Source organism: Electrona antarctica, assembly GCF_951216825.1.
Source record: "Electrona antarctica genome assembly, chromosome: 5".
Taxonomy (NCBI): Eukaryota; Metazoa; Chordata; class Actinopteri; order Myctophiformes; family Myctophidae; genus Electrona; species Electrona antarctica.
The window spans coordinates 12,408,750-12,436,271 of record NC_136810.1 but is presented as its reverse complement, the minus strand read 5'-3'; the positions used below and the strand labels follow the sequence as shown (position 1 = coordinate 12,436,271).

Here is a 27,522-nt window from a genome sequence, read left to right as displayed (position 1 = left end):
CATTTATCAAGAAACATGCGTAAGCTAAGAACGTAACTAGAACATATCTATATAATGACACTATACATATTAACTATACATATATACTATACTATGCTATACATATGTAGGCTACTATGATGTGCTATGACTATATACAATGCAATTATTGTGCTGTCTACATGACATGCTATAAGTCTGTGTAGTGTGTCTGATGATTGTCTACCACTGTATCAAAGTGACTGACTGTATGTACGATATGATATGAGATGCAAGCGTGTTCCTGCTCATTCTGTTCTTATCATGGTTTCCATAATGTAAATGGTGCATTTATATAGCACCTTTATCCAAGGCGCTTTACATAGATTGTGCATTACATTCACCCATTCACACACACATTCATACACCGATTGCGGCGGAAGCCATGCAAGGTACCAACCAGCACATCGGGAGCAATTTGGGGTTCAGTGTCTTGCCCAAGGACACTTCGACATGTAGACAGGAGGAGCCGGGATTCGAACCGCCGACCCATGGATCATTGGACGACCTGCTCTACCTCTTGAGCCACAGTCGCCCCAATCTACTAGGGACGTCATAGATCTACTGTCCTACTGTATATATTACTGTGTGTGTGTAATAAACTTCAGAATGCATGGTAACATATCACTGTTGTGTTAGCATGTGTTTTCCGCGCCTGCGACTCGCAATGGATCTTCACTCACCACCCAAAGGAATTATATGAGACTTCTAGATGCCTTAGAGATGGTCGCCCTTAAATATCATTAGTTTATATAGTTTTAACTGGTAGTAATTAATCCATCCATCAATTATGTACCTTATTTGTAGTTCCATTAACCTGAGCACCCAGTTAGAAGGCAGTATGAGGAAGTACCTGCATAAATTCCAGTTGTTGCGTGTTCTTTACAGGCACACTACACCGTGTTAACACCCCGGACGCCTGGGGTTATTTAATCCATTAAATCATAGCGCCCAGTGAGTTATAGCAGATCAAGAGTTTTAAGATTTTTGAACTCATCGGCTAAAATGGGGGGGAACATTTCCGATGACATCTCACCGGAAAATAACATTGAGTGTTGCGCAACAGGCGCTCCCAGGCTGTGGAGCGATGCGACCGGTTTTGATATCAATAATCTCCGTCCTCTTGAGCGCTGGGCGCTACTAATTGATAGGGCGGAGAACTCCGTCCTGTGCGCTCAGGGTGTTAACTCTGAGAGTGGACAAATGGAACCAAATAATGGATCCATTTGGACCCAGAGTTAAATTAAAGCTCAGCATTTAACTGTATACTGGTTTAGAAACGCAGGTGCAAACAGAGATACAGACTTTATGTACACACAATGTACACATTTTAATGGTGGAATACCCAGAGAATATATACGAGTGACTCACCATTCATAGATGTCAGGAGTCTTTTGGAATATAACTAATTAAGAGTTTTCCTCCATCTACTTATCAGTTGCAATATAATGAATCATAACAGTTGAGCTATGCCATGGCTCTGTACTATAAATGCCCAGATTAATTTTAATATATGATCAAATAATTTCAATTAAAACATTTGCATCGTATGAATACTGCTTTATACTAGTGTATTTTTTTTGGAAGAAATGGAAGAAATCAACTCAATAAATCGGTACAATATTACACAACTTTGGACAAATCAATGGCTACTGTCAGCAATATTGAAGAAACGCTGTGAAGGAAAGAGAAACAGTATATTCCTGTTTCCAACGTTAAGATTTCAGAACTACATAATCTACTGAGACCGATCTACACACACTAACAAACAAACACAAAGACAGCCAGTGCTGAGGGATCGTGTGGCCTTGAATTATTCAATAAGACTGTCTGGTGATGGAGGTGAGAACAGTAAGACTTCATCAGCTCTTAAGCCCTATACTTGGTCATACGAATAATCAGGGAAATAGCCAATCTACAAGCTCATAGCGCGTTGTTGTGACGTGTTGCCGTATTGTTGTCCATTCTGTGTAGCTAAATGGGTGCCACACACGTCCCATTAAACTATTGCGGTACTCATGCACATGCCTGCCCATACTACAGTTAAATACACACACACACACACACACACACACACACACACACACACACACACACACACACACACACACACACACACACACACACACACACACACACACACACACACACACACACACACACACACACACACACATACCAGCGAGTGTGCGTGGGAAGGTCAGTAGACTCTGATGGATCAGGGGGTCATCTGATGCGTTCACCAGCAGAAGAGGAACACTGATCTGAGACCAGGAACATGATAACCTCCGTTACGGTTTAAAATGTTTTGTTATAGTACAGAATTATTGTTTTAGTACTAATGCTACTGGAAGCAGTAGTAGTAAAAGTTGCAGAAGTAATAATATTGGCATTCATTAACACAATTTGAAGTTTAGCATAAAGATTGATTGATGGTAATAATAATAATAAATATTCACAGTATGTGAGTGCATACCAGGCAGACTTACATTTTGAATGTAGTGAAGACAGCTATCCTGGTCATAATAATCCTTTAAGGAACTGTAGCCATGGAATCTCCTGCAACAGAATTGAAGTGGTATTATTAAGCACTTAAACCCTACATACTTCATTGACAGTTGTCCACCAGGCAGTGTTCCATTGGGTGATTCTATCTTTGGCACCACCGTATTGTAATAATGTCACGTCTCTTCACACCTACACTACAGGATTTAGCAGGTCACACAATGGAGGGTAATATGAATCTAGGCTAATTCACGCTGGTGTGACACTCGGCAGTCAGCAGCCTTTGTAAACTTTGTAAAGCATGTTTTAAAGCAATGCAAGCTCACATGTGAGCTTGTAGATATGCCATTTGTTCGCCTATTTTCACTGAATGTTTTTATGACATAACAGGGAGGGGGGGGGGGGGGGGGTTGCCTATATTGACAGGTCAGTAGACTGACAGGAAATGGGGAGAGAAAAACAAACAAAACAATATGTATATGTATGCACAGTGCACGTAAAATCGTCTGTCCTTTTTCCTGTCCAATCTCTCGGAGGCCCGACCATGTCACGACCAAACCATACTGTACTGCAATTCATTAAGATGGTTGTTGTTTTTTTCTTTTCGTTGTTGTGTCTTGTTTTGGTTTTCTTTTTCTACTTTACTGTTTATTTCTCTGTACTATTTTATACTTTCAAATACCGGCCAGTACGATGTTGAACTAGGTCACTTGCAATACACTTTTGTGAATGTGTACTTCACACAATCTCTGTCAGTGTCTGTGTTTGTCTATGTGTGTGTGTGTGTAGGTGCTGCCACACTATCGAAAGAGCTGCGCACGTTCTCGGCTGCGCGCAGCTTAAAGCTTGAGTTTTTAGACAGCTGGTGGATGGAAAAGAAGCTCCACCTCCGCGGAATACTTGAGCGACGGCCAGATTCCCGGAAACGCTCTCCTCCGCCCAAAAAGTCTGCGGAGGTGGAGCTTCTTTTCCATCCACCAGCTGTCTAAAAACTCAGAATTTAAGCTGCGCGCAGCTTAAGAAGTGCGCAGCTTAAGACCGTTTTGCGCTAAGGTGTGGAGACGGTGTGTGTCTTTGTGAGTGGGCGTGTGTTTTGGGCGTAGGCTTGGCTCCAGCTCCCAGCTTGGCACACCTGATTCCAGTTCCCTAATCTCCCTCACCTGCCTGGCATCAGCTAATCATCCTCCAGTCTATAAATGTTCCCCGCGCCGATGCCAGATCGTTTCACAACCTCAGTGCGTGGTAACGCTTCTAGTCAACCCTTCTAGTATATTTCCTTGTGAATCCTTAGTGTTAGTATTTTTGGAACCTTGATTTTTGATCCTTGCTCTTCTCCTTTTTTCTCAGTGATATTCTGACCAGCTTCTTTGCCATGCCTGCCTGCCACCAGCCTCAGCCTGCTCGACCACACCGAATATAGCAGATCTACAAGCTCCTTTTTTTTCAATAAACACCCTTGGGCTTTGTTGTGTTCTGCTTTTGGGTCTGCCAGTTTTTACAAATCGTGACAACTGGCAATATGACATTGCCTACAGATGGACAGATCCTGGAAGGGGTGGGGGGAGGGCAAGGGGGGGAACTATAAGGGAAAAAAAGGCACAAATGTAAAAAAAAGAAAATGTTGACTATAGAGCGTCGCAGTCCCGCCTCCTACCCTGGACCAGGAAATGAAATCCAATGCATTATTCTCATAGACATTTCTTAAAGTATTTATTTAAAGACGGTTACGCCGCGGACAAAGCCAACTCGAGTCGTGACAACTCATGACAACACAAACAATATTTTGGACCAAACAAATAATTACAAAGAAGAAAAACAACAAAAAAAGTGTTGTAACCTGCCGTTTTTTTCTTCTTTGTAATTATTTGTTTGGTCCAAAATATTGTTTGTGTTGTCATGAGTTGTCACGACTCGAGTTGGCTTTGTCCGCGGCATAACCGTCTTTAAATAAATACTTTTTGAAATGTCTATGAGAATAATGCATTGGATTTCATTTCCTGGTCCAGGGTAGGAGGCGGGACTGCGACGCTCTATACTGCTGAATGTCATGAAGTGCTAGTCAATAAACAGAAATTTAAAAAAATAAAGGTGGGTTGTGCAAAGGTCGTCAGGATCTGGATTCGAACCCGCGATGCGCTGTCAGGTGCCCCCAGACGGCTACGGTGGGCCAGGGTTAATGTGGTTAACATGAATCAGGCTCAAGTACACAGTAACAGTACCTCATAATGTTGTCGTCAATCTGCATCAGAGAGGTGGCTGTGCAGAGTTTGCTGAGGTCTAGCTCCTCCGTCATGCCAGAGCTCATACCAAACAAACTGCCTCTGTTCAACACACACACACACACACACACACACACACACACACACACACACACACACACACACACACACACACACACACACACACACACACACACACACACACACACACACACACACACACACACACACACAGGGTGTTGATCAGTGTTGATTTCGTCGACTACCTTTTTCACAGACAAACTAAATAAAAACTAAGCAATGAAGACGAAAACTAAGACTAAATATATTGAATGTGTATTGTTGCTGTGTGTATTGTGTAGCATATTGTTTCATGGTGTGTATTGTCATGTGTATTGTTGTGCATATTGCTGTGTACGGTGTCTGTTTTGCAACAACAAAATACAAGACACACCATACTCAACAATAGTGTATAACTGTATACTGTGTTGTATATTGTATATTGTGTGTGTGTGTGTGTGTGTGGTGTGTCATTGTAGGTGGGTTACTTGTGGGACAGAATGATCTGTTTCATGTTTTCTGCCATCATGAAGTTGTAGATTCTTCGACATTGGTCCCATTGGACAAGTGTTTCCTGACCCCTGTGAACACACACACGCACGCACGCACGCACGCACGCACGCACGCACGCACGCACGCACGCACGCACGCACGCACGCACGCACGCACGCACGCACGCACGCACGCACGCACGCACGCACGCACGCACGCACGCACGCACGCACGCACGCACGCACGCACGCACACACACACACACACACACACACACACACACACACACACACACACACACACACACACACACACACACACACACACACACACACACACACACACACACACACACACACACACACACACACACACACACACACACACACACACACACACACACACACACACACATTACTTACATGTATGACATAGCATCAATTTTAAAAGAAAAGAAAAGAAAGAAAAGAAAGAGAGAGAAAAAGAAAAAACTGCAAAAACAGCAACAAGAAAGGACAAAAACTAAACAGCAAACTAAACACTCCAGAAAGGCCAAAACCTTATTATTAGTTCTGTTCTTCAAAGCATACTACTACTAACACACCACTGCTGTTGTAGTAGTAGTAGTACAGTACGTCCACACAGCGCCGACCTGGTGGTGTATACCGAGTACTGACCTGACGAGGCAGTATCCCTGGCACACACTGACGCAGCAGAGAACTCTGTCCTGGTTGGAGCGCTTCTCTCCAAGGAACTTGCAGGCGATGTTTCCTCCCAGACTGAAGCCTACAACTACCAGCTTGCTCTGGGGCAGGCAGCGTTTAACGTAGGCCACCATGGCTGCAAACTCCCACGTACAACCTGGGAGAAGACAATTGGTATTTTTTTAGAGGACTTTCTTGTGAGTGTCTTACAAGATCATAGTAAATGGCATGAACCCTAGTCAAACAACCAGGTAAATGATAAACTAAACAAAAGTCAAAAGAAGACAATTCAGTGCTATAAAGTAACTAGGATAAAATAAAACAGTATGTCTATCTAAATAGCATGAAGAGCATATAGCCTAGTAGCCAAAAAGTGAACCCGGACATGTTGAGTACACCAAGGTTTTATGTTAGAAATGTTTAGTATGGGTCCCCAGCATGTAGAAACTGCCGGATGCTAACTTGCATATGTTGGGCAATTTTCATAATTGGCATAATATGTGACCATACCATTAACAACCTATAGAAGGATAAATATTCAAAATGTCATCATGCTTTATCTAGCATGTGACGTGTCAAACTAGGGGGTTTTCATGATGCTGAATCCATTCCAGGCATTAGTTTAGCAAAAAAAACACTCATTGGGCTAAAAACGGCCAATGCCGTCATCACAAATTGATGATGTCAGCACATAAAGCATGATGAAATTTTGAATATTTTGCCTTCTATAGGTTGTTAATGGTATGGTCACATATTATGCCAATTATGAAAATTGCCCAACATATGCAAGTTAGCATCCGGCAGTTTCTACATGCTGGGGACCCATACTAAACATTTCTAACATAAAACCTTGGTGTACTCAACATGTCCGGGTTCACAATGGGGCTCTATGGGCTGGCTACTAGACTGAGGGGCCATCCAGATGAGGACGATTTCGGGGTTTCTCGGGCAAGTAATTAGCCGATCTGCCCTTTTTGTCACACGGAGACGGCGTTTTGGGGGACTTTAACAATTTTGAAACTACCTTCCAGAGTGGGAAAGTTTGGAGACGCGACTTTCACGTCTCCGTGTGTACAGCGAATGCCGCCTAATTTGCTGAAACGGTGATGTCATAGTCCCCTCGCCCCCTCCAAACTAACCAGTGTTAATGGTTTATTTCACCATAACCACTTACATATAAGTATCACAGCTATTTTATATTTGCACATAATGTCTATAAATCTCTTATCCAAAAATAGCCGATCTGCAGCCCGCACGCATGCAAACCGTTGCTGGGATTGAGCAGGCATGCACGAGAGAGGAGTTGTGCGTGAGGAGCTGATCACAGATAGAGGGAAAGTGTTATATTTGGCCTATTATTTATGCTATATATTATTGACCGCGTCTGTGTCAGACGCAGTCACAGAGAGAGAGAGAGAGAGAGAGAGATGCTGCGTGTTAAAAAATAGAAGGGGCGCGCTCTCTCTCGCTCGCTCTCTCTCTCTCTCTCTCTCACACTCTCTCTCTCTCTCTCTCTCTCTCTCACACTTACTTTGTGCTTGCTGCTGTTTTCAGCAGAATTAATCCAAGGTTTGTCATATATTATGGTTTAGTAGGCAATGGCATACACTTTAGCTGGTCAGTCAGTGTGTGCAGACTCAGAGAGAGAAGCAGCACTGCTCTGCTCATTAAATTGATATGACGCATATGCGCATCTGATCAAGATAATTAGTTATTTGGCAACACCTGTGTGAAATACCAACGCTTTCATATAGCCTTTAGAATAAGCTTTTTCTTTTTTTTGTGGCCATCTGCAGGCCTGCCATGTGTACTGCATCTTTATCTTGAAAACGAAGCAGTTTACCGGTCTCGAGTGGACGTCGTACATAATTAACATAACCGCAATGTAGACGCAGTAAAGTTTTATATCGTTCACAAAACTTAGGCGGGGAACAGCCCGCGACGTCCTCGTGTACCCGGCACATAATACAGTATGAGCAAGTAACCTACGTCTATCAAAATAGGCAACAGGTGATACACATATTGACGAATGCTAGTAGGAGTGAGGCAGAGTCTGAAGGGTGTGGTGGATAAGATAACAGAAAGTGAGTGAGAGGGTCATTCCAGGGGGAGACGAGGATGCTTGCCAGGATGTCGTTAGCGGATCTAAGTGTGCTTGTTTATTGGTAGAAGCCGCGTATCGCACATAATGAGGCTTTAAAGAAGGAGGGAAATCGTTAATAATTCAACAAAACATGACAATTTCAACTTGCTTAAAAAGGTAATTCCACTAATTAAAACAATGTCAATGGTAATAAATTAAACAAGGTTTAAACAAAGTAAGCTCCCATGAGCGGAGATGCTTAGTTTTTACATGAAAACTTGCTTTTAGAATAAAGAAATATATATACTAACTAGAACATTTGACTGCAACATTTGAACGTATAATTCAATATCAACACTTAGTCATACACAGAAGATACTTCTTTTCTGTGTTGTCCCCTCCTGCTTACCATAAGTGAACATGCGCGGTGAGGTGAGCTCGACGTTGGGTAGCGCCCCCAGGTGGTTGAGGACGGCACATCTGTAGCCCTGCCTCTGGGAGTGGTCAACAAAGGTCCGGATGTAGGACTTCTCGCTGTGGTTACCGATCCCTGGGCAAATCACCATGGTGACATCATCTGTGTGGTGGTGACGCAGATGCATGCACACAAACAAACAGAGATCAGGGGTCACTGTCAGGGAGTGTTTATGACCATATCAGTATAAAAGAGAGACACTCCCGTTGACTCGCATTGTAACAATGGAATGCGGAAGTGCTCATTCTATCTCAATGGAATAGTTCCAGCCATAGGAGCAATGTTTGGAACTATCGCCCATAGGCACCCGCTTTGCGGCGAGATCAAAGCGTGTCACCACTCTCTTACTACATTACTCTGGACCATATATAACATATTTACTGTATGTGTAGTACATTTTATTTTGGTCCATTTAAAAGAGCAGATATAGGCCTACATACATACAGTGTAGGCTGAAGCCGAGGCTTATTTTGCCTACCCTATTTGAAATGTAACTAAAATGTAGTAACACATTTTCAAACATTGGTTTTACGAAACTGAAAACATTGGACAAATTGAAAGGATCTAACCAAGACACTGTCCAAGAATAGCGAGCAGACAGACAACCATGAACTGTTCTGGCTCTGAGAACCACATGATGTTATTCTGCTCATGAGTCATGATCCAATTTACAAACCCATGACACATCTGTCTGTCTGTCTGTCTGTCTGTCTGTCTGTCTGTCTGTCTGTCTGTCTGTCTGTCTGTCTGTCTGTCTGTCTGTCTGTCTGTCTGTCTGTCTGTGTCTGTCCGTCTTTGAGGTTCAGTGGTTCTCTCACCTCTAGGCCTGTCACAATTCGCCTAATGGCAATTATTTGAGATAATCACAATTGTTTTGCATAGTAGTCATAAGCGTTTTCACATTTTCCAAAAATAGCAGAAATTTAAGCTTGTAAATCAGTAATTTCCCCCATTAAAAACTAACTTAACTATGGAATCGTGCATTTCCCGTCAGTGTGTTGGTCGGGCACGTGACATCACGCAACATCATCAGGGATGGAGCGTGTGACATCATCAGGGATGGAGATCCCTGATATCATCAATATTAAGCCCATATATGGAGATCCCTGATGTCATCAATATTGGCCAGCAACTCAACATCTGACCTCAAACCCTTAGATATCCATATATGGAGCTGACCTGTTCTGACATGCCATATGTTGATCCTTCCCCATCCATCCTTCCTCTTCGATGTCTCCCTTTTGACTGCCGCCGAAAATTAAGATCTTACCCCCCCATGCCAAAGCACCAGTGCTCGCCCAGAAGTCTGCTGTCACCCAGGCAGATATGTTGATCTGACTTCCCATTCCAAAGCGCCATCGCTCACCCCTTTAGGGCGAGGTCGCTTCTCGCCCTCAGGCGTCTTACTGGTATATTTAAGTTATTTGTCATATCTGACCTGTGCAATTTGTGATTACGAAACTTAAACGAAAAAAAGAAAAATGCATTCATATGTTCCAACATTCAATGCCGAAAAACACAACTAAATTGTTAATGATAATTAACCGTCAACTTAAATCAACTTAAACATTGTAATGGTGAGTGACAGCCCTACTCACCTCCGGTGCTGTGGTCTCCCAGTGGTTCAAATAGGTCAAAGGTGCCCGTGGCTCCATCCTGCATGGGGAGAAACTTGCGGACGCCGCATGGCGTGGGGGTTCTGACACGGCCCATCTTGGCATACAGCAGGGTCTGGAGGTGGCCGCTTTTACCCCATAGTAACGGAGGAATGTACCTAACAGACACATGGACAGAGGCAGTGCTCCCGTTAAAACGTTGGTGCTTTCAATACATGATACAGAGTAACTAGACGGCAGGGGGGCATCAAACCTAGCATCTATTTAAATAACACAACTAAATATTAACATTAGTACTGTAGTTGTATTAGTGAACATACATGAATCTAACAAAATAACAGACAATGATGCATCCATCTAAATATGCAACAAGCGTAGACACAAAGAACTAAGAAGGGCTAAAGGATTATTTGGAGTCTGGAATGGTAAGAAATGTGATAGGTGTCAGAACATTTCAAATGAAATGTGGATTTTCTCCCATTTATTGATAGTACATATTCTACTGTGTATATTTAACTTCTTTGACTTGTTTAGAGCCTTGTTTTACATTTCCTTTCTACTTTCAATGTTAATGTGTCTTATTTGCATGCATTGTCTTCTTTTTGTTAATGGTACAAGATACCAGGGCTCTTTCAGACCGGGAACTTTGGAGGGTGGGGAGGGGTTACACTTTTTGTATGCTATATTGTCTCACATCTGACCTGTGTGAGATTTGGAAAATACCAATAAAGAAACTTTGAACAAACAGACAGAAGATAATTTACGTTCGGCACCTTGAAGGTGGAAAACTGGTTAATAACTTGTTGGACATGGACAGCAACAGCAACCAGGTTAGTATGCATAGTATGTGACAATGCCACATACTATGCATGCTGACCTGGTTGCTGTTGCTGTCCATGTCCAACAAGTTATTAACCGGCCTGGGCCATGGCTCAGTGGTCCAGGCACCTTGGCTGGTAACCCAGTCTGGCAGTGTGCCGCGGGTTCGACTCCCGATCCCGACGGCCTTTACTGCATGTCTTCCCCCCATCTCCCTCCCTATTTCCTGTCAGCCTACTGTCTGTCCCTCCATAAAAAAATATAAAATAAAGGCAAAAGCCACACCAAAAAACAAACAAACAAAAAAACAAGTTATTAACCAGTTTTCCACCTTCAAGGTGCCGAACGTAAATTATCTTTTGTCTGTTTGTTCAAAGTTGTTTGTTCTGTTTGTTCAAAGTATGTGACACTGCCACATAAATCTGGGAAGAAGCTAGAAGGTCCTGGGTTCGATTCCAATGTCCATATTCCCTCCTCCGCGTCATCAGTGCCCATACCCGAGGTGGGGTTGGCGAAAGGGCCTTTCTGTGTGGAGTTTGCATGTTCTCCCCGTGTCCCCTAGGGTAGGTACCCTCACAAAAACATGCAGTAATCCTGGTCTCTAAAACTACCTCCCCCTGGCCAGCCGGGGCGCCTGATGGAGGGGAAAGGAACAGGTCGGAATAACGTGTTCCTTCCACGTGCTACGTCCGGCCAGGGAAATTCCCCCCTGTCAGGTGAAAAGAAGCAGCTTGGACTCCTCATGCAAAGAAGGAGGCATGAGGTCAGTCCGCTGCCCCCCCAGGTTGGCAGAGGAAGTGTAGCGCCCAGGATTACATTAGATAACTGGCACTGGGTGAAAAAAACTGGGTTAAAAAATCGTGGGATAAAAATTATAAGACAAAAAAGAATCTGGGAAGAAATATCCTGTCTGTCCTGGTATGAGTATTGAAAGAAAATGAAACATAACATGCTGGGTGATAAGGGAATATATTGGTTAAAATATAGTTGAATATTTAACCCTGAAATGTAGTGTACGGGAAAATAATGTTTTGTTTTGTGTAGTTTGAATATGGTCATTTATTTTCTGTTGATAAGGTTTGCTCATAGGGGCAGCTGTGGGGAAAAAGCATGTTAACAATAGTTCCAGGAAGTGAGGTAACAGGAACAGCTATAAAAGTACAGGAAGTGAAGTGGCCAGGGGTTCCATTTTAGGTATCAAATAGAGATGATTTGTGAAAGAGACTCTTTTAAGGCCAATACTAAACCATAATAAGAAATTGATAAACCACAGAGTAGTGGGGGTGGAACACTTTTGAGATCTGAAGAAGAAAAAGTTGGTCAAGTTTAGCTCTTAATCAATTCAGAGCTTTTGGACAAAGGGGAACCTGCTGTGGCCTCCTGACTTGAAGGTTGAGTGAGGAATATACCTTTTTCCCATTTTGAGCAATGCATTGCCTTTTTATTTTATTACTTTTGGGATAACCTTTTTGATACTTGACTCATTGTAGACATTGAAAGGAACTTTACATTGCGGGACTAAAATAAGTGTGTGTGTGTGTGTGTGCGCGCGTGTGTGTGTGTGTGTGTGTGTTGTAATTGAATTGTAATTCATTTCAATTGTTTTTGTTCCATATTTAATATTTTCCCAGGGTAGTAGCTGAGTGAGCTCATTTTCCGCAACGCCCTGCAAATGTGTCAAAGAAGCTTTGTTTTCAGCCTAAAGTCTAGACCGAACCTAGGAAAGTCCCTTGGAAGTCAGACTAATGACAAACAGTTGCGCACACAGCTCTTTCGGCTATTCTGTACTGTAGGTAGCGCGCACTGTGTGTACATGATGATCACCATAAAGCACCATGTGATCAACCAGGGAGTGGTATGGCTGGCGACCTGGACTTCTGCCCCCTTCCTTCCCCAGTTCAGCAACATCCCTTCACATATATCCCCTCCCACAAAATGACGCCAGGAGAAGTTAAAGACATAGGCAACACCATTTTCTAGCACGACAACTGCTCAGTGGAAGATTAAGGCGTAAATGATGGCGAACCATTTCTGCACCCTACACAGATGTCACACACATAATTGCCTAAGTCATATTGAAAAATCACTATCTGCCTAAGTCATCTATAGTTGACTTGCAATCATAAGTCATGTTTATCTGCCTTTATTTATTTCTGCCTAACTCTACTCTCCTTAACACTGCTGATTCATCCTGCCTTACTGTATGTCCTCAGCATGCTTGTCAAAAATAATTTCTGCCTATAATCAAAAAGTTTACTTAAAACTTCCAGTGCGCCGGAATTATTCAAAAATAAAGTCGCTAGAGTGCCCAGCACACGAGGCAGATTTTACTCTGAAAAGCCCCTCCTTCAATTACCCCCCAAACCGGGAGGTATAATGTTCCATTACTACCTTGCGCTGTTATGTCACATCTGATCTCTCTTTAGAAGCGTTAATATTCCAAACGAGATGCTTGGTTAAGTCAGAAATGAGGACAGAACATCGCCGTTCTGATCAAAACCATGGACAGCGACGTAGATTTAGAGAGAATAGACAGTTTTGTCGGGTCGTAAACAAGGAAGTGAATGGCTGCGCGCATGCCAGAAACATGACGCTGAACGCTGCACAAGGCCTAGCAACGGCCCTGTCAAAAAAAAATGTTTTAGCGATCCAGTTTTATATCATTAAAAAAGACCCCAACCTCCTCACACACCCTGGGCCCTCTATGGGTGTAATTATAAAGACGTGTAGACTGACGTCTTTGGCACTTAACTGTCTTACTGCATGGGACATTTTCAGAATAAAGGCGTTAGAGTGCCAAGCAAATGGGCAGACCTTACTCTGAAAAGCCCCCACCTTCCATTTCCCCCAAAAACGGGAGGTGAATTCTTCCATTACTACTTTGCGCTACCTCGTCTGATGTCTCTTTAGAATATTCCAAATGAGATGCTTGATTAGGTCCGAAATGAGGACAGAACATTGCCGTTATGATCAAAACAATGGAGAGCGACGTAGATTTAGAGAGAAGAGACGGTTTAGTCGGGCCGTAAACAAGGAAGTGAACAGCAGTGCGCATGCGCCAAACATGTCCAGGGTCGCTGAAGAAGGTATGGCTAAGCAAAAAAATAAAAAAGGATTACAGCGATCCCGTTTTATATCATTAAAAAAGCTTTAATGGCGGAGAATTCCATCAGAAGCAGCAGCTCACGGTTGGATTTTAATATGACAGAATATTCCACCATAAGCAATTAATGCTGCTGTTAAAATGACTTAAGCAGTGATTTTGGTATGTAAATAAGAATTCTGATAGGCTGAGGGCATAGCCAATAATAAGGCAGAGTTAGGCAGCAATGTCAATTTGACCAAAAATTACGTAGGTAATTATGCTATGAGTATGAGGCCATGGATATAGTAAAACCCAACACTTCATAACTCACTCTTTTGTGAACATGGGACAGGACTTGAGTAGGAAGTGGTTCAGTGGTGTGTCCTGACAGATGATTTCGGGCGGCCCTGGCGTGCTCTTCAGGTTCAGACAGCGCACAATGATGTAGAGGACCGTGGCCACCGCCGCTAGCTTCATACCATCAAACATGGCTGGCATCTCCGCATAGATGGTGTCGGTGTAGTCCTGCCCCAGGGTTCTCGTGGCAGAAGACATGGCTGGCAACAACACTGTTTAAAGAGAAATATTTAACATACTTTACACAAACGTATGAGATGTGACACCGGGCAGGCCTATTCACCCAGTGTACAATTATCTGACTAAAGAAACACAATGTTCCGGCGCTCGGGTGGCACAGTGGTAAAGTCCCTGCCCACCACCACGGAGGCGCATCTGGCTTTGTCGGTGGAAGGAGTAGTCCTCCTGGTGGGGGCTCCTGACTGGCAGCCAGGTGGAAGGAGTAGTCCTCCTGGTGGGGGCTCCTGACTGGAGTCAGTAGGATACAACAGCAGTGACACAGAAATGTGTGTGGGGAGGAGTTAATTGGCATACATTAACAACTAAATTGGGGAGAAAGGGGGGTAAATATAATTGGCTACTCTAAATTTAGGTGGAAAAAAGGAACACAATGTAAACAAGCCCTTTGACTGTACTACCTGTACTGTTATCAAACTTGTAAATTATTCAATCAATCAATAAATAGTATTCAATCAATTCAAGTAACTATAATGGATTCCAATGGTACTTACTTAATTAACTTTGGGTATGATAACCCTGGTTATGTAAGCATTAGCGAGCAATTCGCTTAGTGTAATATGGCATCCTTGACATATTCGACAGAACTTTCCTTATAAACTCACATACTCTCCAAGAGTCTGGTCTTTTGCGCCATGACGTAGTGCGTAGCTCCTCCCCTCCAGGGTACTAGTGCGCGCACTCATAGTCACTGACCATTTACTTATACTGTATCCTATAAACAATTTAATATAGGTATAGTTTTGCCCACTCAATTCATAATTAATATTCCAATTTTGGAGCTCTGGCTCATGGACTAAGAACCAAAAAGAACTGAACCGGTTCCCATTGGGAAACTCACATACTCTCCAAGAGTCTGGGCTTTTGCGTCATGACGTAGTGCGTAGCTCCTCCCCTCCGGGGTACTAGTGTGCGCACTCAGTCACTGACCGCCATTAAGTGACATTTTTCTTCTGCTTAGAGCAAGCGAGAAGGGCCACCCAGCGAATTGCTCGCTAATGCTTGTTTACATAACCAGGGTTATCATATAACCCAAAGTTATGTTAAATTACATTAGCTTCGCAATTCGCTTAGTGTAAGTATCCATACACTCCCGTAGAAACACTTAGGCCCAAACTGGAGTCCCTTCGGAATCGTTAATGATTCCTCACTATGGCCCAGGTTGGACCAATCAGGGGATAAGCCACTCACGGAGCTGTCCATGGGACCCCAACAGGGGAACCACGGAACCTCCTCACCGGAAAAGACAACGTCTCCCTGGAGAAAGCAGCTCCCTGACCAGCTCCCCTCAAGGTGGAGCTCCCAGCCAGCCCGGCATAGTGGCATTTGGTTTATGGCAAGTATGTGAAAGTTTGGGTGCTCGAGTACCCAACAACCGAATGGAGAAACCTCCGCCTTCGCGGGGATCGTGCCATGACAATTGACATGTCCTACCAAACCCCACGGGGCCGGTAGATCATAGTCTCGCCTGCGATCCATTTGAACAGATCGCAATATTCAGGCCCCAGGTGACCCCAATAACAGGGGCCTCCCTTAACCTTGACCAGAGGGTTGCCCAGTACATCCCTACCAGGGATTTTTCCTTTGACCGACATCTTAAACCTCGCCTTCCCGGGTCCAAACCCCGGCTCGTACCGTGAAAAGCGAGGCCCACCCTAGTCTCGGGGTAGCTTTCATCAGACAACCGGTCCTATCCTGCATCGCAGGAGCCCTGGTGTGGAAAAGCTCTGGGCAGGTGGCGATAACCACCATACCTCGATTCTAACGTCCTGTCAGTGTATGCAGGGGAGAATAACTTTCTACCCCGAAGCATACCTGTCCAATAATGACAGTGACACTAAGGTCACTCCATAAAGCCTCAATATGACACACCCTAGGTGCTGTCTATCCTGTGAAGTGTGAACAACCAGGCTCGTCACCAGGTGACGCGTTGCCCTGTAGGGCGAGTAGGTACCTAAACCCGAGACACTCTGACAAGAGTCAAAAGCTTGAGACGAGCCCAAGACTCGTCCTGCTCCTGGTCCTTCTCAGGTTAGTACTCCGTTCAACAGGCCTGAGGCCAATCAGACTCATTCAAGACACCCCAACATTGAAGTAGTCCTGCCCTTTTGGGTGTTTTCTGTTGTGTCGTCAGCGGGACAACCGCGTCAGATATCCCGGGGCAGGAGTAAACCTGTCCGTGATACAACAAGCCAGAAGGCTAGTAGGCCCTAAGCCATCTAGTCAGCTCAGTATTAAAACAGTGAAAGTAAATACAATTACTTACTCGATAGAGAAGTAGTGTCACTGAGATCTTGTAGTACTCGCCTCGCGGTACAAGTAGTCGAAAACTCTTGTCCTCTTTTAGACTGTTTGAGCAACCACAACCTCTATGCAGAAGAAAAACCGAATGCCGGTCAGAGGTGGAGGAGTCTTGGGTAACAGAAAGAGAAAGTGGTTGGCCTTGTATTTCCATGGCGAAACTCAAGGTCCTGGAGAGCCTCAGTATTTTAACCCTGATGTTAAAATTCTACAAATTCCTTCTAAATCAGTAGTTCTCACACTTTTTCAACATTTCAAAAATGTTCAAAAATAGCAGATGTTTGTCAATGTGAGACTGCTATACAAAACGAACAGCACACACTGGTGTGTCCCCTCACAGTACAAGACATCAGAGTGAAATATGGACATGAGTTTATTGATTTGACCTCACTCTTTTGACCCCTTTTTCACCGGTTGGGTCCATGAGCCAGAGCTCCAAAATTGGAATATTAATTATGAATTGAGTGGGCAAAACTATACCTATATTAAATATTTGTTTATAGGATACAGTATAAGTAAATGGTCAGTGACTAGGAGTGCGCGCACTAGTACCCTGGAGGGGAGGAGCTACGCACTACGTCATGGCGCAAAAGCCCAGACTCTTGGAGAGTATGTGAGTTTATAAGGAAAGTTCTGTCGAATATGTCAAGGATGCCATATTACACTAAGCGAATTGCGAAGCTAATGTAGTTTAACATAACACCTGTTGAGTGCACACAGTAAAACAATCTACAACAATTTACTCTGAATGTGTCCTGTACCACATGTATTATTAACACATACATTTAGCCTATTATGAAAATGACAGAAACCCCAAAAAAAGAAAGAAAAAAAAAGAAATGTATTTGACTTTGATGCAAAGTGATGTCATGAGCATCCACCCACCTTATATGTCTTGTGGAAACTTCAAGAAGTGCTACAAGTCTCTGCTAGAACAATGATCCGAAGTGTGTAGATGCTCACTCACTGCCGGGTAGAAAAGAAAAGCATATTTTTGATATAGCCTAAACAAAGTCTTAAAAAGGAGTAGCTCTGGTCCGCTATGGAACAGAGCTAAGGAGGAAGAAAAAACCTAGAAATAGCATGTCAAAAGTAAACATGCCATTACGATTATTACTAGGTTACAACAACGCCTAATCACCTACACGTTAACGTGGGCGGGGTGCGATTTAGTGCATTTTAGTTTTACTTCACCTTTATTTAAAATAAATTGCATTGAATTGAGAGAGAGAGAGAGAGAGAGGATAGTTGTTTAATGTTTAGAGTTTACACTAGATGAAGTAGAGTAGGGATGGTTTAGGGGCGACCATACCAGCTGATACCCTTACACCCCGCCCGGATGCAACTTAAATCACCCCTAACTTTCTGCAGAATAGAATAGGCCTATAATACAATATAAATAGAATGCAGCACATATTCAAAGAAATTGAGTAGGCTATACATAAGTCTAAGTCCAAGCCAATGGTTCTCACTTTAAATGTCAAAGTCTCCCCTGTCTATCTGACAGCATACATAAATGGAACCAAATGGACCCATTAGCCCATTTGGTTCCATTTGTCAGAGTTACAAAGGAACCCAGAGGGTCAGAATCCACTTTGAGGAACTATATGAGTGGTCTAAAAGCGACGTATTACTGTACCAGTCCAGTTTGTTCGTCACGTAGGGCAGGCTACGTACATTTGTCATCCCCGTGTGTTCAAACTTAAAAGTTAAAAGACAACACAACTGACAATGATCGCGTTACAAACAACATACCATGATGATGTGAAGAAGTTGAACTACACAGGCTGGTCCGTCCAACTGCTAGCGGTTCTCTTCGGAGCTGTTTGACCCAGGCAGGTTCTGTTCACTGTTTACACTGTTTACTCCAAGGAAACTCTGCTTCCTTCCTAAAAGCTTCTTTTTTTTCTTCTCTTTTTTTGCACGGAGCCTTTTCCTCATTGGCCGCAGCTCGCCCCTTTTACGTCATATTTAAAATATTAACGACGGGGCGAGAGCCGATCTACAAGCTCGGCGCTTCTGCGACGAGTTGCGAGCTTGTAGGTCGGCTTTTATCCCTCGACTCGACCCGACACCGGCGGAGAATTGCCTCCCCGACGGCGAGGGGTAAAAGGATAGGTCAGGTGGGGACTGGGAAGGGGACTTATAGCCTCGGTGGTGCCCTCCCAGCCTCATCTGCGAAGGGAGAAAGGTGGGAAGTAGGCCTACTAGGGACGTCACATCTGGGCACATCGATGTAAAATGATTGTCTGGCTATTTTGCAGTGGTGTAAAGACAAGTAACTATACATTTAGGCTATACTTAAGTACTGTATAATTTTGAGTTATTTGTACTTTACTTGAGTAGGCCTATTTCCAATTTCCAGTAGCTTCTATACTCCACTACATCTCGGAGCCAAATATTGTACTTTTACTCCACTACATTTATTTGAAAACTTTAGTTACTACTAGTTACTTTGTAGATTTTGATTATTATTACAAAACAACATACATTAACCACTTCAGCCTTATACAAAATAAAATATTTGGAAAATGTTTTTAAAGGTGCAGTAGGTTAACATTTAGCCTATTTTGGTATATAGGCCTAAATATTTGTGTTTCCTTGCAGAAAGACACTGACTGTATTTTGGTTTTGCTCCACTGTTTATGTATTTGACATTTCCTGAGGGGAGGGGGAGCTCAGACAGCTCCATTTGAACTACAAAGTGGTTGTGTAATGTGCACAATGTGTGTAATGTGCACTGAGTTGATTGCTTGGGCCATAAAACTCCTTTTTCTGATCAATGAAAGCATCAAAGACAGCTACTTGCTTGATGCCTGTCAGAGAGGGGAGGGGGAATGTGTTTTGTTAACTTTTGTAGACACACACACAGACTTTAATAACCTTTAAGTAAAGTATTACATGATTGGAAGGAACATGCTTCAACATTGCCAATTAAATAATTAAGGTCTAATTTCTAGCTATCCTGCCTATCCAGTCATTTTGGGGGCATAAACAAGAAGTTGAACGATACATTTTTAAGTCCGTTGATGATCAGTGCTGCAGTGCATGTTCACAATCATCATGTTCACAATCATGTAGCCTACCTTTTTGTATTATTTTTTCCTTAATTGTTTGGCCCACTATAAAAGCCAACTAGCATGGGTTGTATAGGACTTCTTCAGTCTGGTGGTGACAATGTGACAGGTTGTTGTTTGTGTGTGTGTGTGTGTGTGTGTGTGTGTGCCCTGCTTGAGACCTTTTGTTTGTCACACCTTAGGCCCTGCTCCCTAGATAGTGACCCTGCCTCGTGCTGAGCCTCCCACATGGGTTAACCGTTATACAATAGTCAGACAGAGGTAAATGTTACCTTAGTATTAGTATTAGTATTAGTATTCATTCGTTTTTTTTATATAATGGATATGTTTGTACAGTGCATGCATTCATTCTTACTCGTTTCTTTTGTAGACATTGACTGCCACTGCTGTTTTGTTACATTTTGAGTTTTGTTGATTTACATTGTAAATAAGGAACTAACTGCTAGGAACAATAAACTTAATAAACTATTATAATCTTGGGGGAAATCCTTGTTGCTCTCCCATTTTTAATGTCACATGTATTTAGAACCTGTTAAGTTGATCTTTAAATGGTCTAGTGAATTAACATAGCCTACTATAAATCAAACCCTGGGCCACGGCCCGGACACATCTGATGACCTTTTACTTTTAGACCTGTCAACACGGTATCCGGAGAACTCGCCAGTTTACCAACTTGCCGCGATTTAGTGCATTTTAGTTTTACTTCTCCGGTATCCGTCAACACAAGTTGCAGATTGTACCAGTGGATCAAATTACATCTTTGTATTGTATTTGAGCAGTTTCCAGCAGCATGCAGCAGTAGCCAGTATTGAACTTGAATTGAAAACTAAGGCCATCCAACTTGATCCCTATATCTGACCACTAGGGGGAGACATTTTATAATTCTTTCCAGGTCTTTTATGCAATTATAATAAATAGACTGTTTATCTCTTAATTAATTGTGTGTGTGTGTGTGTGTGTGTGTGTGTGTGTGTGTGTGTGTGTGTGTGTGTGTGTGTGTGTGTGTGCGTGCGTGCGTGCGTGCGTGCGTGCGTGCGTGCGTGCGTGCGTGCGTGCGTGCGTGCGTGCGTGCGTGTGCGTGAGGCCTTGAGTGGTGTGTGTGCAAGTGGAAATTTTGTCCTGATTTGCTCTAGGCAGCTAGGCTGAATAGACAGACCGCCAAAAACCTATGTAACCTATGGGCGTTTGTTAGAGTGATATAGTCAGCAGTTTATTAGAGGTATTATAGTGGGAGTTCTCTCTGTTTTTACTCACCACCGCTCAATGTTATTTCAGCTCCGGTGGTCACCTCACCGCTTTTATAATGTAAGTGCTTTACATAGATTTCATTCACCCATTCACACACACACACACATTCATACACCGATGGCGGAGGAAACCATGCAAGGCACCAACCTGCACATCAGGAGCAATTAGGGGTTCAGCGTCTTGCTCAAGGACACTTTTAAGGCCTGATTTAGACTGCAGTCACATAAAGACACACTGGAGGAGCCCAGGTCGGATAACCAAGATGGGGTCTTGATATGTATTTCACAGGTTCTGTGAAATGTTCCAGATAAGGTCCTCAGGATCTAATGTGTCTAATGTGTTATGTACTCAGGAGGTGCTATTAACCCTGTGTTCTCGCCTCTCGGAGCCCAGAACTAAATATTTTTTGAAATTATTATGATTATTGATGATGGAGAGGGCCACTATATTTCCACACTCACTCCAGAGGGCAGAAACCTCTTATCTCCGTATTTTTTTCCTAATGCCCTAATTTGTCACACAAAAGTAGCAAGTAGCAAAGTAGCAAAAATAGCAGATCTACAAACTCAAAATGTGTCACATTGTGACTCGTTCTGAGCTTGTAGATCTGCTATTTTTTAATTGGAATCCTGAATAATTTTATAATGGAAACAGATGAGGAAGGTAGTGTTTTCTGATGAAGATCGGATTGATCAAAACGTTGACGCAATACCATCACCAGTGTATAGACTATTCTCTTTTATAAACAGAATAAATATCACAGAAATTCACAGGCTCAGGAAGGTTCTGGGGGTACCCGTTATTGTCTTCCAAATGCAGGAAAAAAATCACCCCTGTGTGAACTGAGTGGTGCAACTCCGTGTGGGGGCCCCTGGAACTTCCAGACCCACAGGAACACGCCCAGGGTGCCAGCCCGGTTCTTGCGAGCCGCCCCGTGTCCGAAACGGTCGAGAAATGACAGAGTTACTGTGTGGGGAATTAGCACTTAGCAGCCTGGTTCCGGCATGCCGCCCCGTGTCCGAAACGGTCGAGGAAGAGTAAAGGTGGTTGCACACCGGCCGCGTTTTTCGGAAAACCGATGGAGAAACGCTGCAAAAAATCCGAATTCGCATCCGATTCGCGCCCGGTGTGTGGAGACCTTTACTGTGTGGGGAATTAGCATTTAGCAGACCTCTCTCTCTCTCTCTCTCTCTGGCAACAGTGCAACACTATCTCTCTCTCTCTGTTTCTAGCACAACAGCGCCCCTACTGGTACTTTAAACATAGTCACATAGGACATTGCTGTTCCTTGGAGTGGTTGCACCACTCAAAAACTGAGTGGAGGTACTTTCTTGATCTACTGGCAGCTTACACAATAACTTTAGGGCTGATTGGGGTTCAGGCAGAAAGTGTTGTGGCTTGCCTCCTGCAGAGCTACACCTGTGACTATAATCTCTAAACTAAATGTTTTCATCTAGTACAAAGCATAGTTAGATAAGGGGCGGGCACACTCAGGGCCGGAGGCCGGAGCAGCACCACATCACAGACAAAAGTATTATTTCACCTTTAAAAAAGGTCAGATACAGCACGTCTTCCTTATTCCCATCAGGGGTCACCTGTCACCACACAGCAGATCATCCGTTTCCATCTGGAGATCTCTGTGATTCACCGCGTCCATTAAATCTCCTCCTCTTTGGCCTTTCGCTTCTACTCTTGCCTGACTGGCAGTTCCATCTTCAGCCTCACCCCTCCTCTGCAAATGTCCAACTCCAAACTATCTCAATCTCTTACTAAATAACTTTCTTTAACTTTCCCTTTTAAACTTTTTTTCAGGGGCGCTAAGCCCCTCCAATATCAAGCTTTTGGTGTGTCTACAAACTTTGTCCTACACAAAAAAATAATTTCCACTGACAATGAATGGAGAATTGTACGTCATAGTGTCTGAGCAAATAGACAGTGTCTATTTTATGTCATGATGATGTACGATGATAAGAGCGCCCCTCACTTCACATGATGTGACCTTTTACTTGGTATGTAGTTTTATATAGTTTTATTTCTGCTCTAATTCAATCTACTAGGCCTATTATGAAATAAAAATCTGTCAGATTTTGTTTCATTTTAGGGCCTGATAAGTGGAAGTGCAAGTGCCATTCCAATGCAAAACACAGAAGGAAAAGGGGCAACAACTGGCACTTATTTGTTTACACACATTGGGACTGGGCGCACAGGTGACTGTTTCATGTAATCAATTCCCAACATATCTCCAAACCTGTTGTTTTGGGGAGCGCTGGTTTCAGTCCATTCAACCTCCTCTCGTGTGTTGGCTTGTGAGATGCACCCTAGGAGACATTTATACAACAGTATTGCGCACAGAGAACAGCTGATATACAAGATCACATTAGCCTGATTATCAGACTGTTGAGTGGGCGGGGTCTTTGGGCTGGATCCAGGCTAAGATCACATCGCATCGCGGACGTGACTGTTGTGACCGTAGAGGTCTGCTTGCGCGACACCATCGCGGGACGAAACATAAACTATACTTGATGGGCTGCAGGTGCGCGTGCAGCCATGCACAAACAGGCTCTGCTGCCGTGATCTGCTTTCTTTGAATTGCTATTATAATATTATTGTTCACACACAACACAACAGAAACCAATGTATTATATATTTCAAGAGTGAGAGAATACAATAAAAATCCTAATCATTCTTCCTCCACACTGGGAGAAAAACAGCATCTGAAAGTTTGATGGGGCATTTTTTACACATGAGTGCAGTTAGAACTTTTCCATTGCATCTTATGAGAGGTGGTGTTCTTTTGCTACCGGCATGCGCGCGCATGCTGGTGCTTATCAGTGTGACGCAATCTGTTAAGACCCAAAAAATGACACCCGTGTGAAGTGAGGGGCGCTCCTATCATCATACATCATCATATATCATCTCATTCTGGCCAATCACAATTTGTGTTCTCACTTTTCTGCCCTCACTTTTATCTTCAGTATCCCAACTTTTCTCAGCTAATCAAATCATCACTGTTTACACAAACCTGGAAAGCTGGGCATAGGAGGGACTAGTGCCCCTCAAACATAATACAGGCTAATGTGATCCTTTTATGATGGATTGTTTTTAACCACCTTTAACCACCCATTTAGACTGGCTGCCGCACGTTACTTGCCCCTTAGGACCGGCTTCCGCGGCAGCGTTACTTTATCTCTGAAGCCGGGAATGCATGCACGTCTCCTTGTAGTTTTGTAGTCTTTTTCAGTGCTTTTCCGGATTCCGAATTTCCGGATTCAAGTTTCTTAGAAAGATCTCAGGTTTTAAGGTGTCTTTGCGATGGCGTTGTGGGCGGGCTTATATAGATTGGCTATTTTCAGCAAAAGTATTCCCAGAATATGGATGCTGGGGTCTAAGAGATTAAACTGCCAAAATGTTTCCCTGTGCCTTTATAAGTCCTCTTCCCGTGTGTGTACGGTAGGTATCTGTACTTGACCATATGCTTAATCTGCATCTTCATGGTGAGGCAGAACAGTAGGATGAAGTATAGAACAAGTACAGGCCAGAATGCTGGCACGTTGAAGGCATCAAAGAATGTGCAAAATATGGCGACCATGATGCCCTTTGTTGTAGAATGCCAAAATTTGAATTCGGGCAGCTTTCTAATGAATGGGCGGAACTCCTCATTCTGCCTGGTAGGGAGGGAGGGGCCCTTATCATCATCATCATCTTCCTCAAGCAGTGCAGGATCCACTTTCGGTGATATAAAGGCGATGAACATGTTGAGTGTGTGGATTGCCAAAGCATATGTAACCAGAAACCAGCCCGGTAACACGCTGATTCTGATCACGTAGATGAGACCAAGCGTTAGAGTTGCAGCCCATCGCTGTCCATAGAATGGTGTTGACCTGTCTAGCCATGACTGATAAATCTGCCCAAGCTGTGCGAAGAAGGTAGATGGATTCCCATGGATGGATTCACCAGCACTGTCCCCTCCTGTCATTCTCTATATCTCTGGTCTGCTGCGGCTCCTGTGACAATTGGATCTTCTTATTCTAGTTTTATCCTAGCTACTGGCTGCTGTGAAAAATGCCTGTTTCGGTATCTCAGCTCAGGCGTGGAAAACTGACAGGCTCAATCAGTACTTGGTTGATACTGCATCAATACCGCTGTGCAGTCCAGTTTTAAACTGGTTTAAAACTGATTTGCTCAGACACATATGACGTAAATTCTCAATTGAATTTAATGTTTGTGTAGGATGTAATAGCCGATTTGCTCATACACATCTAACTATAAATGCACCAAATCGCTGTGTGTGCGTCTGTAAGACTGTAATCCATGTAAATCGAGAACCGTTCCCCCACCGACTTCAAATTCCACACCCCCACAGAGAGTGCAGTGCCCGGTGTCGAGTTGGTTGGACACACTGTTGTCCAGAACCGCCACAAAAGGCCTCTGCCCGGGCCACAGCTGACATCACAAGGCCTCTGCCCGGGCCAGACTCCGACTTCTGACATCATTCTGACATCTGCATAGACTCCCTATAGCTGAATATACTGTAGGAGGGGCGCTAGCCCCATCTCCTTTATATTTGTCTCCACCAGGCCGAAGGCATGGTGAGAGAGTATGTTTTGCACTCCGTCCGTGTGTGTGTCCGTCCGTGTGTCCTTCCGTCCGTCCGTTACCAGCTAATCTCCGGCACCGTTAACCCGGTCGATGCCAAACTTTGCACACACACTCCCTAGATGCCAACGATGAACCTCTGCCCCGCATTTTCCAGAACGGCCTGTTATAGCGCCACCATGAGGCAGCTTTTCACATTTGTTACCTAAAACTGCACCGATCTGCGTGAAACGTTGCATGCACACTCCCTAGAGGCCAAGGACAAACCTTTGACCTGCATTTTCCGCATCTGCCTTTTATAGCGCCACCAGGAGGCCGACTTTTGTAAAACACATTTTTGGATATTACTCCTCCAGATTCTGTCCAAAAATCTCACAAATCGTTACACAGTATCTCTATGGTCATGTGCTCAAGTCGGATCTGTCCGATATTTCATATTCCACCCTAATTGGCTATAATTGCCTTTCACAGTTTGCAAGATTGCCCCGTTTTTAACAAAAGCCTCAAATCATGAACACAGCATGCAATTTACGTGAAATCTTTCACACATTTTCTTACTAGGCTGAGGAATATATCCCACCCTTTTCACATTGGCCTGTTATAGCGCCACCAACAGGTTTATTTTTGCAAAACAGGTTGATTGGAACAAAATGCCTCAAATCATCCAATTGCCATACAAGGCAAACATGTTTATATTACTACTAAACATTTTGCCAAACATCTCACACAGTCCTATCCTCCTGGTGGAGACCTGTGCCCAGAAGGGCACTTTTTCTAGTTCCTTTATATTATTATACTCCTTTATATTTGCCAGCTATAGGGGCGCTAGCCCCTCAAAAAGGGGGTTGGGGGGTAAATGTAATTTTCCCATCTATTTTGTGTGTTAAATTTGTATTCTATGTTGATGAATTGAATACATGCAATGGGTCCAAAATGGAAACATTTCAGGACTTTCATCTCCAGGACTTTGTTGTGGTATCCTTTTAGCTTTAATCTCATGTACCACAACTGTTTACAGATTTCTGACTAATAAAGTATTCAATCAGTCAAAAACCAAGCACAGCTTGTATATTGGGTATAATTGGCAATAAAATCAAATAATTGGCAAAACAAAATAGATTTTAATTCATCTTTTTTTTATGGGGCGCTAGCCCATTCTACAGGGGGGCGGCGGTGGCTCAGGGGTAGAGTGGCTGGATGGCAACCGCAAGGTTGCCAGTTCGAACCCGGGCTCCCCCAGAGTTAGTGTCGAAGTGTCCTTGAGCAAGACACTGAACCCCTAATTGCTCCTGATGTGCTGGTTGGTACCTTGCATGGTTTCCGCTGCCATCGGTGTATGAATGTGTGTGTGAATGGGTGAATTGATGCACAATCTATGTAAAGCGCCTTGGATAAAGGCGCTATATAAATGCACCATTTACCATTTACCATTTATTTACAGCTTTTGTCCCCACACGTCTCAAGATTTGCCATTGATAATGAAAGGGGAATTCAGGTCAAATGTCCGCTAAATCTGGTCCACTCACGTCTCAATATTTGCCATTGACAATGAACGGAGAAATGATGTCAGAATTCCGCTAAATATGACGTAAATTAAACATCAAAACATTGAACGCCATTGACATTGAAA

General features: G+C 43.5%; 2 protein-coding genes across 4 annotated transcripts in view; both read right to left on the bottom strand.

Annotated features, from left to right (window-relative positions):
- The window catches only part of LOC306923417 (monoacylglycerol lipase ABHD2-like), a 46,761-nt gene that overhangs the window by 6,821 nt on the left and 12,418 nt on the right, over positions 1–27,522 (bottom strand). The window contains exons 1-10 of one of the 3 annotated variants that reach the window (XM_079501497.1): positions 23,545–23,616; positions 17,857–17,937; positions 14,408–14,645; positions 10,155–10,330; positions 8,491–8,658; positions 5,972–6,155; positions 5,291–5,383; positions 4,743–4,844; positions 2,508–2,577; positions 2,198–2,282 (exon numbers count right to left, since the gene is read on the bottom strand). In XM_079501497.1, coding sequence (XP_079357623.1) covers positions 2,198–2,282; positions 2,508–2,577; positions 4,743–4,844; positions 5,291–5,383; positions 5,972–6,155; positions 8,491–8,658; positions 10,155–10,330; positions 14,408–14,631 — 1,102 coding nt within the window. In that variant the 5' untranslated portion in view covers positions 14,632–14,645; positions 17,857–17,937; positions 23,545–23,616. Of the gene's footprint in view, positions 1–2,197; positions 2,283–2,507; positions 2,578–4,742; positions 4,845–5,290; positions 5,384–5,971; positions 6,156–8,490; positions 8,659–10,154; positions 10,331–14,407; positions 14,646–17,856; positions 17,938–18,726; positions 18,865–23,544; positions 23,617–27,522 lie in introns of those variants that run through there. The other 2 variants (XM_079501496.1, XM_079501498.1) reach the window with 2 other exon arrangements.
- LOC306923268 (protein RER1-like) lies at positions 24,682–25,272 on the bottom strand (the record flags this gene model as incomplete). The annotated part of the gene is made up of 1 exon (XM_079501300.1): positions 24,682–25,272. The coding sequence occupies one exon, from the start codon at positions 25,270–25,272 to the stop codon at positions 24,682–24,684; it is 591 nt and encodes a 196-aa protein (XP_079357426.1).